At 52.0% G+C, this 13,050-nt stretch overlaps 1 protein-coding gene across 4 annotated transcripts; it reads right to left on the bottom strand.

Moving 5' to 3' along the window:
- Nucleotides 1-5,211: 5,211 nt before the first annotated feature.
- RPL38 (ribosomal protein L38) lies at nucleotides 5,212-10,598 on the bottom strand. Of its 4 annotated transcripts, none has more exons than XM_021678459.1 (5): nucleotides 10,559-10,598; nucleotides 10,308-10,347; nucleotides 10,083-10,143; nucleotides 6,371-6,493; nucleotides 5,212-5,281 (listed from the first exon to the last, which is right to left on the bottom strand). In XM_021678459.1, exons 2-5 carry the CDS (start codon nucleotides 10,308-10,310, stop codon nucleotides 5,256-5,258), a joined length of 213 nt encoding a protein of 70 aa, XP_021534134.1. In that variant the 5' UTR covers nucleotides 10,311-10,347; nucleotides 10,559-10,598; the 3' UTR covers nucleotides 5,212-5,255. The 4 variants fall into 4 exon arrangements, with proteins under 4 accessions (XP_021534134.1, XP_021534135.1, XP_021534136.1 ...); XM_021678460.1 differs by having other exon boundaries at nucleotides 10,499-10,589; XM_021678461.1 differs by having other exon boundaries at nucleotides 10,524-10,572.
- Between the last annotated feature and the right edge of the window lie 2,452 nt (nucleotides 10,599-13,050).

Here is a 13,050-nt window from a genome sequence, read left to right as displayed (position 1 = left end):
GGCTGCGGCGGCGGCGGCAGCCGCCGCCGCCGCAGCCACCCGGCCCGGGACGCGCGCCCCGCCCCGCCCCGCCCCGCCCCGGCGCAGGCCCCGCCCCTCCCGGGCTGGACCACCGGCCCTGGGCGCGCCCTCGGGCTGCAGCGGGTCGTGCTGGGGAACCTGCAGGCTTTTCCTGCTCGGGATTCTGTCTTGGCCCCGCGGGCGAAGGAGATGGAAGAAGTGAAAACTGCCCCCAAACGCCCCTGTTTCTTCACAGCCGTCTCTAGGTCCCCGGGCTTCTCGTTAGTTGTTATCAAATCGGGATGTAGATTGTCAGTCGATGTGTGCTGTGAGCAGGGCAGTCCTGGCGCCAGAGGCGACACGGCCATTCCTAGGGCTGCCAGGGGGTAGTCAGTTCACAGTTTGGGGACGGCAGGGAGCAACAGTCTGCCCCTGGGTCCCTAGTTCTAAATTCACTCTCATTTATTGAGCACCCACTGTGTAAACCACGTGTACTCAGAGCAGTAAGACGTGGTTCTGTCCCGCGAGCGCCCAGCCTATCTGCCCGAACAACTAACGGATGCTGCTTTGGAAGCCCTGGGGACTGAGAAAAGCAGTTTGATTCTGCCTGGCAGGGGGCACGGGGCAGGCCTCCTGGAGGAAGGGACCCTCGAACTGACCAGAGGGGTGGGTAGGAGAGCACTGGGAGCGCCGGGAAAGGCTGAACCTCTCTGGGAGACACAAGACCGTCCACAGCACACATTTACTGAACACCTACTATGTGCCAGGCACTGAACAGAGCAGGGGCATGGCGCTTGGTGGGGGCAGCTGGTAATAGCAGCACACACAGAAGGATGCAAACTGTTGTCTTCGAAGGGGCTTTGGAGAAAAGCAAAAGCAGAGCAGGGTCGGTGGACCAGGATGCATTCAGGTGCAGTCGTTGATCTGATAAAGCCTTGTGGACACCTGGCCCTGAGTATGCTGAGCACTCACAGAAGCCCCAGGCATAAAAGCCTGGTTTTGGGAACTGCAAACAGCATGATGTGATGGGAGGACGGGTCGGGGCTGGCAAGTAGTGGTGAGGCTTGAGACAAGGACAAGGTCAAGGTAAAGGACCGCCTGAGGTTTAAGTGAGAGTGGAGGAGTTAGGGGTCCTGATGGATCTGGCTGGAATTGGACACAGTCTGGGGGTGGTCATGAGGTGGGGAAGAGACATGGGTGAGAAAGGGGACTCCGGAGAAACTCCTGAGTTTCTGACTTGGGGAGCTGGGAGCAGTGCCCTGAAAGCGTGGTTGCCAGAGGGGGGTGGACCACAGACGTCCCTACTATGACCGCTATCAGAGGTCCAGGGGCCTGGAGAGGGAGTCCCAGTTCCCTGGGCTGACTGGGGCCATCTCATCTGCGCATGCCCAAAGCTGAGGCACTGAGGGGGGTGCAGAAGGCCAGAGACTGCTTCTTTTCTTGTAGGGGTTTTCATTAATTCAACAAACTTTGACAGCGCACCTTCTCCCTTCTAGGGAATACAGTGACCAATAAAACACCCGCGTTCCTGTCTGCATGGGGTCTAGAGTTTACTAGGGGAGGGGAGGAAGCTTTTACCCCAGTGAGGAGTTGCAAACCCTGTTCAGTGCTTTCAAGAGTCTGGTGTTGGTGGGGGGTGGGGGCGAGCTACTCAGGGTGTCCTGGGAGAGGGTTCTGAGCAGAGGGACAGTATATGATGAGATCGGGGACCGCGATCCGGGTGGGGGTGTTAAGGGTGTAGAAGAGAATCAAATAGGTACAGCACGGGGGGGGGGGGGGGTGGCAAGGAGAGACTGTCAGACTGCGGGGATGGAGAGCAGAGGCTGACTGGCCCCCGGAAGGGGCGGTGTAAGAGGTAACTTTTCCAGGTGATGAAACATTGGTTGCAGTGGTATTTATACAAGTATAAATGTTTGTCAAAATTCAGAGAATTGTACATCAAGAAGGGTGAATTTCACTGTAAGTTTTGCCTCAATAAGCCTTATTTTATATTTTTTAAAAGATTTTATTTTAGGGGCGCCTGGGTGGCTCAGTCGTTAAGCGTCTGTCTTCGGCTCAGGTCATGATCCCAGGGTCCTGGGATCGAGCCCCGCATCGGGCTCCCTGCTCGGCGGGAAGCCTGCTTCTCCCTCTCCCCCTGCTTGCGGTCCCTCTCTCGCTGTCTCTCCGTCAAATAAATAAAAATTTTTTTAAAAAAATTTATTTTAGAAAGAGAGAGAAGGGGGGAGGGGCGGAGGGAGAGGGAGAGAGAGAGACTCAAGCAGACTCCCTGCTGAGCACAGACCCCCCCCCCCCCCCCATGTGGGGCTCGATCTCACAACCCTGTGATCATGACCTGAGCTGAAACCAAGAGTCAAATGCTTAACGGACTGAGCCATCCAGGGGCCCCTCAATCAGCCTTATTTTAAAATAAATACCTTTATTTTAAAAAAAGGTGGGGGGGGGGGTAGGAAATAGGCAAGGGCCATTTCACACAGGGCCTGGTAAGGATTTTGGTCTTTGAGGCGGGCCCTGCTGCCTGCTGAGAAAAATGTACCTTTGAAGCAATGTCCTGGGGCCCTCGGTAGGCGGGCTCTGACAACTGGCATGAGGATGCAGCCTGGCACCTCCGTGACAGGCCCTGCTGGGTGCCACATGCACGGTCTCCCCTCCCCATCGACAGCACAGAAGGCTCCAGCTGCTGATCCTGCCTCCCAAACGCCGGAGGTTTGGGGATTTGGCATTCCTCTAGAAGATTAGAGTCACAACAGTGATTGCAAGTGCTCCAGGGGAGAAGGGAGGGCAAGATACCAGAGATCCCAAGCGGGCGGGTCTGCCTCCGGGGAAGGGGGCGTGTCTCACCCTGGGGACTGACCCTGAACCTGTTACCGGGGAGTCCTGCCAGCCCCAGAGAGGGAGGGCGTGGGGCAGGGGGCAGGCCAGCAGACAGGCTTGAAGACAAACACCAAAGCTCACCCTCAGGGCCAGCGTGGCAGCCATCTGGGTGCAGCAATGAACACCTAAACCTGCTCTGCCGGTCTGCACCCAGCTAGACAGTGATCCTTCTAGCTTCTTCCCCAGAGGCCTGCTGAGCTAGGCAGTGGAGCCCACGGAGCAAAGCCGCAGAACAGGAACAGGAGACTGCCTGGGGACTCTTATTGGGAGTTGAAGTGAGAACAGCCCAATTGCCCATTCCAAACCAGCAACTGTGGCCCACGCCTCACCACTCAGCCGGTGTGCAGCAGGAATGGGCTCACCCAAGCCGACAAGTGGACCTCAGCAAAGCAGTGGTTGACCCTGGCCACCTTAGGGCTTAACACATACCTAGGCCTCCAACCAACTTAATCAGAATCTCTGCCATCAGCCTTGGCCACCATGGCGAATTTTGAACAAGCACCCCAAACGCTCCAAGGCACAAGCCGGTGCTGAGAACCGTGGCGGAAAAGGGTACCTTCTCCAGGCACGGAGGCCAGACAAAGGCCCGCAGGGTCTGTCTCCTAGGAGCTGGGGCCTGTCTCTGCACAATGTGCTGGGACAAAGGGAGCCCAAGTGGCAAGCCCTCCCTCTTCCTGGGAATCTTGAACACCCAGAGAATGGGGAAGACTGGAAGCCCCTGAAGGTGCTCCATCCTGGCTTGGTCACTGAGAGCCCGTGGACCCCTCCTGGAGGAAACCCATGCCTCTCATGACTGGATTCAAACTCCCTTACAGCCTTAGAATTTCTATAGGAAAAAATGCAACTAAATGAGGGGAGTGGATTTTATCAAGTGAAGCATTTCTAGACCCACACTGGAGACCGCTCTCTTGTAGTATGTCGCCACCTCGTGGTCTGTCCTGACATGACCCCCATTCACCTCAAAATTGCCAAGTGCCAGAAAAGCGACCAAACCTTTACTCTTAGCTCGTTCACCCTTACGACAAACTCCTGAAGCATCAATAGTTATGGGTTATGTGCCGTAACCATATGTAAACTCAGGCCATGTCGGGAAAGGCAGCCTGGAGGACCCCACTCAGCCTCCTAAGAACTGGCCTTGCACACAGGAGCCCAACATAATTCATACCTGTCATGTCATGGAGGCAGCTTTCTCTGCATCATAGGACACTTGCCCAACCCCACTGCCTCTCCTCAGAAGGGAGGGGAGGGGAGGGGATCCTACGAGGCTGATTGCCCTGCCGCCTCACAGGGTGACACCTGCTGGCCATCACCTGCCATTAGAGCTGATCTCAGTCTTTCCTCTGTAAGCACTGTCCCATCCCTGCCTGATTTTCCCAGGGTGACTCAATAGGCAGAGGTTTGCCGTTCTTCCCTGGGGCTGGTACCAGTGCATGGTGCTCAACAGTGAGGTAATTTCTCAAGATCATGATAGCTGGCAAGGGGTAGAACCTGGATTTAACCCCCAAGGAGTCGGGGCTGGCTGGGACCTGAGCTGCTGCACTCATGCTGGAATTTGGGCCCTTTTGAGCAGTGGGCCACACTCACAAACCCCCACCCGTGAACTCAATGTCCACCCCACTGTCTTGAGGCCTAGGGTCAGATCTCTGGCCAGGAACCCTGGCACCCTACATGTTCTGAAGCTCCACTTTACCTTGAGCAGCACTTAGGAAACAAAGTGTCTTAGTCTGAATAAAAAGCCTCTTGTCTACTCTTGCATTAAGAATATTTCCCCATGGGGCGCCTGGGTGGCTCAGTTGGTTAAGCGACTGCCTTCGGCTCAGGTCATGATCCTGGAGTCCTGGGACTGAGTCCCGCATCGGGCTCCCTGCTCGGCAGGGAGTCTGCTTCTCCCTCTCCCACTCCCCGTTTGTGTTCCCTCTCTCGCTGTGTCTTTCTCTGTCAAAAAAAAAAAAAGAGTATTTCCCCATGGTGGATCTGAAAGCAGTGCTCTGTTCGGAGGATGGGATGGCTCAGTCTGTTGCTATTTCCTAGAAGCTAATCAACCCCACCTTGTAACTACCATTTTCAATATCAGGAAGCTCACTTTACCTAAATGACTTCTAAATCCCATGAGGGCATACTGGCTTACTTCCACAAATATCTGCCTCTTCTGTGTGTTTCCATCTATTTATTTTCAAACTTAGGCTAAAAAAAAGGATGGTTTTATTTGTCCTTTGAGATCACAGCCAAAGATCAGGGATGCAAGTGAGTAGCAACCAGGACCCCCATCCTGTTCCCACCAGAAGCCACGACCAAGTAGTATTTCCCTTCCCGCCCTCAAAGACAAAGGACATTTTAAGAATTTTTAAAACTTTAATACAGTTCAAATCAGTGGGCCAGGTTCACTTCAGCTCCTTCACTGCCAAACCTAGAGGAAAAGAGGATACAAAAGTGAGTCACCCAGAACATACATTTTTATTTAGAATTACTCTTGCTTGTCTGGATCTTGTACTTAAGCTAAAGAGGCTTAACAAACTAAGAAATTAAGCATATCATGGTGGTTTTGCTTAAAATATTGAGTTAATCAGGGTTGTGAGATCGAGCCCCATGACAGGCTCTGTACTGAGCGTGGAACCTGCTTAAGATTCTCTCTCCCTCTGCCCCTCTTGCATGCCCTTGCTCTAAATCTAAAGAAATAAAAATTAAAAAAAATTAAGTCAGTGTTAGGGGCGCCTGGGTGGTACAGTCAACTCTTGGGTTTCTGCTCAGATTGTGATCTCAGGGTTGTGAAACTGAATCCCACGTGGGGCTCCGAGCTCAGCGGAGTCTGCTTAGGACTCTCCCTCTGCCCACCCCCCCCCCCCCCCCCGCATGCTCTTAAAATAAATCTTAAAAAAAAAAAAAAAAAAATTAAAAAAAATTTAGTGTTTGATAATTAAAAAACAAAAACAAAACAAAACAAAAACAAAATCAGAAAGCATTCCCTCTCTCAGCCTTTGTGAAGAGGTCTCAAGTTCTTATGTCAAGCTGCACTGGTGAACTTTCCAGTATGAAGGGGCAGCCTTTGAGACCACTGCACTCCAGGCCATCTCTGCCCCCGCTCAGCTTTTGGTCCCCCCTCCCCCCAGGATGAGCCCTAAGTCTCACCTATGCTCATGGCCTATTTAGTTTTCTGACCTGCAAAAATGGGGATGGGTACCAGCACCCACCTTGTAGGGTTGCGGGGAGAAGGAAGAGTTACCCACAGAGTTAAATGTTCGCTGTTACTATTTTGTGTTAGAAAAGCAAGGATGGGAGCGAAACGAACTGTTCTCTGGCCAGGGAAACTATTTCTGGAACAGGATGGAACTCTGAGGATCAACTATTCATTCCTTGCGCCACCAACAGCAAGAGCAGATACTTCGACAAGCCACAAAATGGACTTTCCTAAACCTGGGGACAACTCAAGAAAAGAGATGGCAACACAGCTGCCTTCCACATTTCAGTCCCTGCCCCCCAGGACCCCAGGCTCGCTCACCTGGGGGCAGGGACTGCTTCAGTTTCTCTGCCTTCTCCTTGTCCGTGATGACCAAGGTGTAAAGGTATCTGCTGCACCGCACTTTAAACTTCACATTATCCTTATTTTTCTTGATCTTGACGGCTACCAAAGAGACCAGAATTAGCAGTTAAATTGTATCACAGAAGAGATGTCACGCAGTTCACCTGCTTTATATTTATGTAGAAAAGTGGCACTTTTGGCTGCAACCATGGTCAGGGCTGTGCTCGCCTCCCTGTACCGTCTCCTCTGCAGAAAGAGAAAACCAGAAGCCCTCTAGGACTTCAATATTATAAGTGTCAGAAACCTACATTTCTCTTATATTAATATGTCAGAGCCTAGGGCTTATTCATCTAAACTGGTTTACACATAAAAACAGATTATCTGATACATGGAACACATGCGAGAACATTCTGTAACCATCTTATTTTTTAAAGGGATAAAAGTAGCTCATCAAATAAGGAGATGGATTATCTGCTAGGATCAAGAACGTTCCACCTCTCTACCTCTGGGAATCAGTTCTCTGCCTCCCCGGGGCAATGGTAACTACTTTTTTCAGGGTCTGCCAGCCACCCGCCCCAGAGTTATGTGCTAAAGCTTTTCCTTAAATTTATGAAACCCATTTTCCGGGGTCTTTCCAACTGTCCAATTCTATCTCAGGACCACAGCTCAGACAACAGAGCCCCAAGTGTGACTCAAGCTCAGCAGTGCAAGGTCTGAAGTTTTGTTGGCGGCGGGACAAGCATTGTGCATTTCCATGGAGGACATTTTATGCATCCATCAAAACTCCTCATTCTAACTTTAAAAACAGGTCAGACACTCCCAAGAATTCATTATAAACACACTGAAGTGCCCATCCCGAGTCAGGTGGCCACACAGGGGCTCTAGCAGCTCAGCCAGAGCCCCGGACCAGACGGCTGGACACAAAGGCACTCAGCCCCACAGAAGCGGCGCCGAGATTCACTTGGACTTACAACCTCCAGCTCCCTCTCTGCCACTAACTCTAAGGAAAGGAGGCACATCACGGGATGCAGCACTTGAGCCTGCCCAAGGCAATGGCTGCCTTAGCTTATGTTGTTTTTTTTTTATTTAAAGATTTTATTTATTTGACAGAGAGAGCACAAGCAGAGGGAGAGAGAGGGAGAAGCAGGCTCCCTGCTGAGCAAGGAGCCTGAAGTGGGACTCGATCCCAGGACCCCGGGATCATGACCTGAACCGAAGGCAGCCGCTTAACCAACTGAGCCACCCAGGCATCCCAGCTTATGTTTTAATAAATCCAGCAAACTGGGTCTTCGTTCAAACCAACCTATTTTGCTATCTTAACATTCCTCTTAAAGCTGAGCATGCTGCATCACCTAGCAGCTGCCGTGTGCCTATAAATTACGTGGGACAATCCTAAAAGCTCTTAAAAAACTGTTTATTCAACGCTGTCATCCTGTGCAGTCCTTCCACCTAAGGGCATAAACCCAAAGAACTGAGAGCAGAAAGAGAGATATCTGCACACCGGTGTTCAGGGCAACAGGATTTGAAATAGCCAAAAGGGAGATACCACTCAGTGCCTACTGCTGGATGAACAAACTGTGGCAGATGCACACGACGGATTATTCAGCCTTAAAAGGAAATTCGGACAAATGCTACTGCATGGATGAACCCAGAAGACACTGTGCTAAATGAAGCAAGCCAGTCCCACAGGGACAAACACTGCTGATTTCATTTACAGGTTTCTAAAGCAGTCAGATCAATAAAGTAAGCAGAATGGTGGAAGCCAGGGATTGGAGGGAGAATGGTGGGTTAGTGTTTCTTGGGTATAGTTTTAGTTTTACAGGATCACGAGTTCAGAAAATGCTGTGGGAAGGTCCCCAGTGCCAGCAAACTGTACACTTAAAAATGAGGTTCTGGGGCGCCTGGGTGGCTCAGTCGTTAAGCGTCTGCCGTCGGCTCAGGTCATGATCCCAGGGTCCTGGGATCGAGTCCCACATCGGGCTCCCTGCTCTGCGGGAAGCCTGCTTCTCCCTCTCCCACTCTCCCTGCTTGTGTTCCTGCTCTTGCTATGTCTCTCTCTGCCAAATAAATAAAATCTTAAAAAAAAAAAAAAAAAGAGGTTCTGTTATGCATATTTCTAATTAAAAATATTTTTTAAAAGTTTACTCAACAAACACTGAACACTCTGTGTCCAGGGGACCACATGGTCTAACATCAGGCTCCCGAATTCCAATGCAAACGAATCTGATGGACAGGGTGCCATTTCTTCATGGTACTAAGGAGCCCTGCACCAATCCCATGGGACAGATGTTATTACCAATCCCCCTTCAACGGAGGGAAAAGGTAGTGTCGTGTTTAATTTGTTAAGGGCGGCTACTTCCTCACAGCGCTAGGATTTGAACCAGACAGTGACTCAAAGTCCCTGGCCTGAACGATGATGATCACAATAACCTCTCCTTACAGCACGACAGTGTACCAACAGTCCCCAGAAGCACTGGACAGAGCAGACACTCCCCCATTCCCACAGATGGCCACCATTTCAAACAGTCCCAGACAAACAGGACCCTCCCTTCCCCTGTGAACCCACTAAAACGCTCTCCCAGAGTTCCCACTACGTCATCCTTCCACTGACAGAGCCTTAGAGCCTTGGCCACCTCAATCCGTCAGCAGAACACGGCTTACTTTCACAAACGATCTGATGTTCTCTTGAGAACACGTTTCGGAGGAGAAAGGAAGCTTTAAGCAGTATTTGATGAGGCAGAAAAATGAGGACTCTGGGCTACCCCCCCCCCCGTATCTACCATGTAGGAAGCACAAGCCCCCACACCTCCCTCAACTCTAACAAAGGGGTACCAGCAGGACTCCCTCCCACACGGGGTGCACCAGTGAGAACACTCTGCACCAGGGGCTAGTACTTCACCCATCGAAAGCTTGCTGTTGTAGCCTTCTGATGCATCGTTCCCTTTTCCTTATTTATGGCCGCGGGAAACTAACTCCTACACGTGGAAAGTCAGACTACTTCCTGCAGCCCACTGTGCAGGGCCTGGACTCAGGCAGCAGTGGGCCCAGAACCCGACACGGGGCACCAAGGTCAGGGTTCTGAGACCCGCATTTCCAGACTTCCACCTGGTAAGGGCTCTGCTCGGAACACACACCTCTTCTGAACTAAGGATGGTTTTTAAAATGCTCACAATTAGCCAAAGGGAACACGACTGCCCAACGAAGTCTTCCTTCTGGGAAATAGGATAGAATCCCTGCTCCCGGGCAGCCAGGCATCTGCTTCAACAGCCTCCCTCGGTCTGACACCCCAGGGACCAACACTCCAGGGGACCGTCCAGCCTACTGTCCAGGGGAAGGTCTAGGGAGGGATCAGGGGAAGGTCTAGGGAGGGATCAGGGCAGGATTCAGGGTAAGAACCACGGGAAGGTTTAGGGAGAGATCAGGGGAAGGTCTAAGGAGGATCCAGGGGAAGGTCTAGGGAGGGATCAGGGGAAGGTCTAGGGAGGATCCAGGGGAAGGTCTAGGGAGGGATCAGGGCAGGATTCAGGGTAAGAACCACGGGAAGGTTTAGGGAGAGATCAGGGGAAGGTCTAGGGCGGGATCAGGGTAGGATCCAGGGTAGGGGCCAGGGCAGGGCAGGGCCAGGGAAGGGGACCGCTCCACGCGCGCACGACCCTCTTCTCACTCTTGCACATTCAGAGCGACCACTTACATTTGGCGTCCTTTCGCCTGGCCGTGAGCAGAAAGTCCTTGATTTCCTCGATTTTGCGAGGCTGCAACACAAAGAACAGGTTCATGAGCTGCACTGACACACTTACTCTGACCATGACTTGACCACCGCCACCAGCCCCTCACGGGGACCGGGGACCCGGGACTCCTGCAAAGGCGCTCCTGCCCCCGCCCCCCGGGGGGGGGGCCCAGCAGGGGTCATACTCACCATGGCTACGGGGGGGCGCAGGGCAGCGCGAGGTCGGCACCTGCGGAGAAGACCGATGTTGGCGTCAGCGGGGCGCGGGGACTGGCGGTGACCCCCGCTTCTCCCCACCCTCCCCCCGAAATGCCCACTCCGTCGCACTCCATCCTCCTCTCCCGCACCCTCGGTCCGCACCCAGGGTCCCCAGATCTCACCCAATCGTGGATTACCCCGGATTACCCCTCTGTGCCCCGTTTAGCGCCCGAAACACTCACAGCAAGCGCCAAGAAAGGAGGAGGGAAAAGAGCGAGACTTCCGTTTCCGGGCAGTTAAACCCTCCCCCGAAGGAAACTGGGTACGGTGTCTGCAAAGGGTCAAGAATAACATAGGCGTTCGTCCTTCCCATTGCGGCTCCTCTGCCCCTTCCTGGCCTAGATTAATAGTGTCGATTAGGGCGCCTGGGTGGCTCAGTTGGTTAAGCGACTGCCTTCGGCTCAGGTCATGATCCTGGAGTCCCGGGATCGAGTCCCGCATCGGGCTCCCTGCTCGGCGGGGAGTCTGCTTCTCCCTCTGACCCTCCCCTCTCTCCTGCTCTCTCTCTCTCTCATTCTCTGTCTCAAATAAATAAATAAAATCTTTAAAAAAAAAAAAATAGTGTTGATCAGGAATAAAATAGGCAGCCTTCCTCCTCCCTCCCCTCTCTTTTCCTTCTCCACCCCCAACCCTTGGCTTTGCTAGGCTTTATCTCAGACCCAGTTTAAAGACTGAATACTTAGGGCGCCTGGGTGGCTCAGTGGTTAAGCATCTGCCTTCGGCTCAGGTCACGATCCCAGACTCCTGGAATAGAGTCCCCCATCGGGCCTTTTGCTCAGCGGAGAGCCGGGTTCTCCCTCTCCCACTCCCCCTGCTTGTGTTCCCTCTCTCGCTGTCTCTCTCTGTCAAATAAAAATATAAAATCTTAAAAAACAAAAAACTAAAGACCGAACACTTATTAGCTACTACTTCCTTTAGATGTGTGCATTGAGCATCTAAGCAGGGATTTTCCTATTTAAATAAAGGGATCCTGGGGCGCCTGGGTGGCTCAGTCGTTGGGCGTCTGCCTTCGGCTCAGGTCATGATCCCAGGGTCCTGGGATGGAGCCCGGCATCGGGTTCCCTGCAGCGCGGGAAGCCTGCTTCTCTCTCTCCCACTCCCCCTGCTTGTGTTCCCTCTCTCGCTATGTCGCTCTGTGTCAAATAAATAAAATCTTTAATAAATAAATAAATAAATAAATAAATAAATAAATAAATAAATAAAGGGATCCTCCTATGTACACTTTAGAACCTCTTTGTAGGGGTTTCTCACATTTCCTTCTGGTCACCTTTTCCGCGGACATCTAATCTGTCACGAGCAAGGCCCTCTTTTCCACTTAATGGAGCTTTTCCACTTGCCTCTCCCAATTCCTTTAAGAACTGGTGCACATACGGGTAAATTAGTACTTACGATACCTGACGTTTATGGAGCACTTGTATGGGGCATCCCCTGTGCTAAGCACTTTTCCCCTGGGACCTCTGATCTTTAGGCGCACCGGGGAGAGGGGGTTCTTGTTGTTACCCCAGTTTTACTTGTGCGGGAGAATGAAGGCTTGTACTTGCAGGGAAGAGAGGAAGCCAGGACTTGAACCCACGAGGGCGGGGCAGATCCGAAGCTCAGGCTCCTGGCCACTGCTTTAGGAGACTGTGCACCACAGGGGGGCTGGCAGCCCTGGAGAGGCAGCGATTCCTTTGCCCTTTTGGTTCCTCCCAGCTCCATCCCGCGCCTGACGTTGTTTCCTCCGCAGGCATTTACTCTCACACAGCCTCTTTTCAGGCAGGCTCCAGGAAACCTGAGGTTATCGATTTTATTTTTATCTTCCACTTTTATTCTATTTTCAACCTCTCTACAAATGTCTACATTTTATTATATTTGTTTCCCCCAGATTTAATAACTGCACAACAGAATGTAATTGCCGTGTGTTTATTATTACAGAACAGCCCACCTGAAGAGATAGAGTGCTTCACTGTGAACTTTACTTTGAACTCACTCCCCCCATCCATCCTTCCTTCTATCCCTCCCTTCCTTCCCTTAGAGGAGCCCAGCTTGAGTATCTTCCTGGGAGTACTGGGGATTCAGGGAGGGATAAACCCACAGTCCTTGCCCCAGGGAGATCCCAAAGAGCTCCAACTGTGTAGGGAACCTTTTAAAAGAAGCCAAACTGTGTGTGCTAACTACAGCTGGATCTGGGTATTAACAGTAGGAAATGTTAATTGGTAGGAGTCTGAAGGTCGGGGTCCGGTCTGGGACTAATGGGAGCCTCAGCTCTGACCTGAGAAAAACATCCCCAAGTTCCTCAGCCTGACGTTGCCAGCCCTCCTCCATCCCAGGCTGATGATTCTGGTCTTTGGTCCCCACTGCTCAGCCACAAGCATCCACCCCTTCAGCCCAACCCACTGACACTTCCTGGCTGCAGGTGCCTGCCCATGTTGTCCCCTCTGATACTAGGTCCCGCCCAGCTTCCATCTCCCCCTGGCACAGGACCCTTCACCTCTGGCCCCTCTCACTGGTGCAGCAGTTCCCGCACACACCTCCGGGTGATAAACTGTGTGACAGTGTGAAACTTTTCAGACATTTGTGCCAGCTTTTCTTTGAAGACAAGAACGGGGCTCAACATTCTTTTGATAACTCCCGAAATTCAGTATATCTCTATCTATCTATCTATCTATCTATCTATCTATCTATCTATCTATCT

Source organism: Neomonachus schauinslandi, chromosome 15, assembly GCF_002201575.2.
Source record: "Neomonachus schauinslandi chromosome 15, ASM220157v2, whole genome shotgun sequence".
NCBI lineage: Eukaryota > Metazoa > Chordata > Mammalia > Carnivora > Phocidae > Neomonachus > Neomonachus schauinslandi.
Note: the sequence above shows the minus strand (reverse complement) of the source record. Positions and strands in the feature narration are given on the sequence as shown.

What these genes read in the sequence shown, in the direction of transcription:
- RPL38 (XM_021678459.1), bottom strand. An exon ending in CAGGCGAAAGGACGCCAAAT is followed by an intron (nt 6,494 to 10,082) that starts GTAAGTGGTCGC and finishes TCTCTTTGGTAG; the next exon opens with CCGTCAAGATCAAGAAAAAT. An exon ending in GAAGCAGTCCCTGCCCCCAG is followed by an intron (nt 5,282 to 6,370) that starts GTGAGCGAGCCT and finishes CTTTTCCTCTAG; the next exon opens with GTTTGGCAGTGAAGGAGCTG.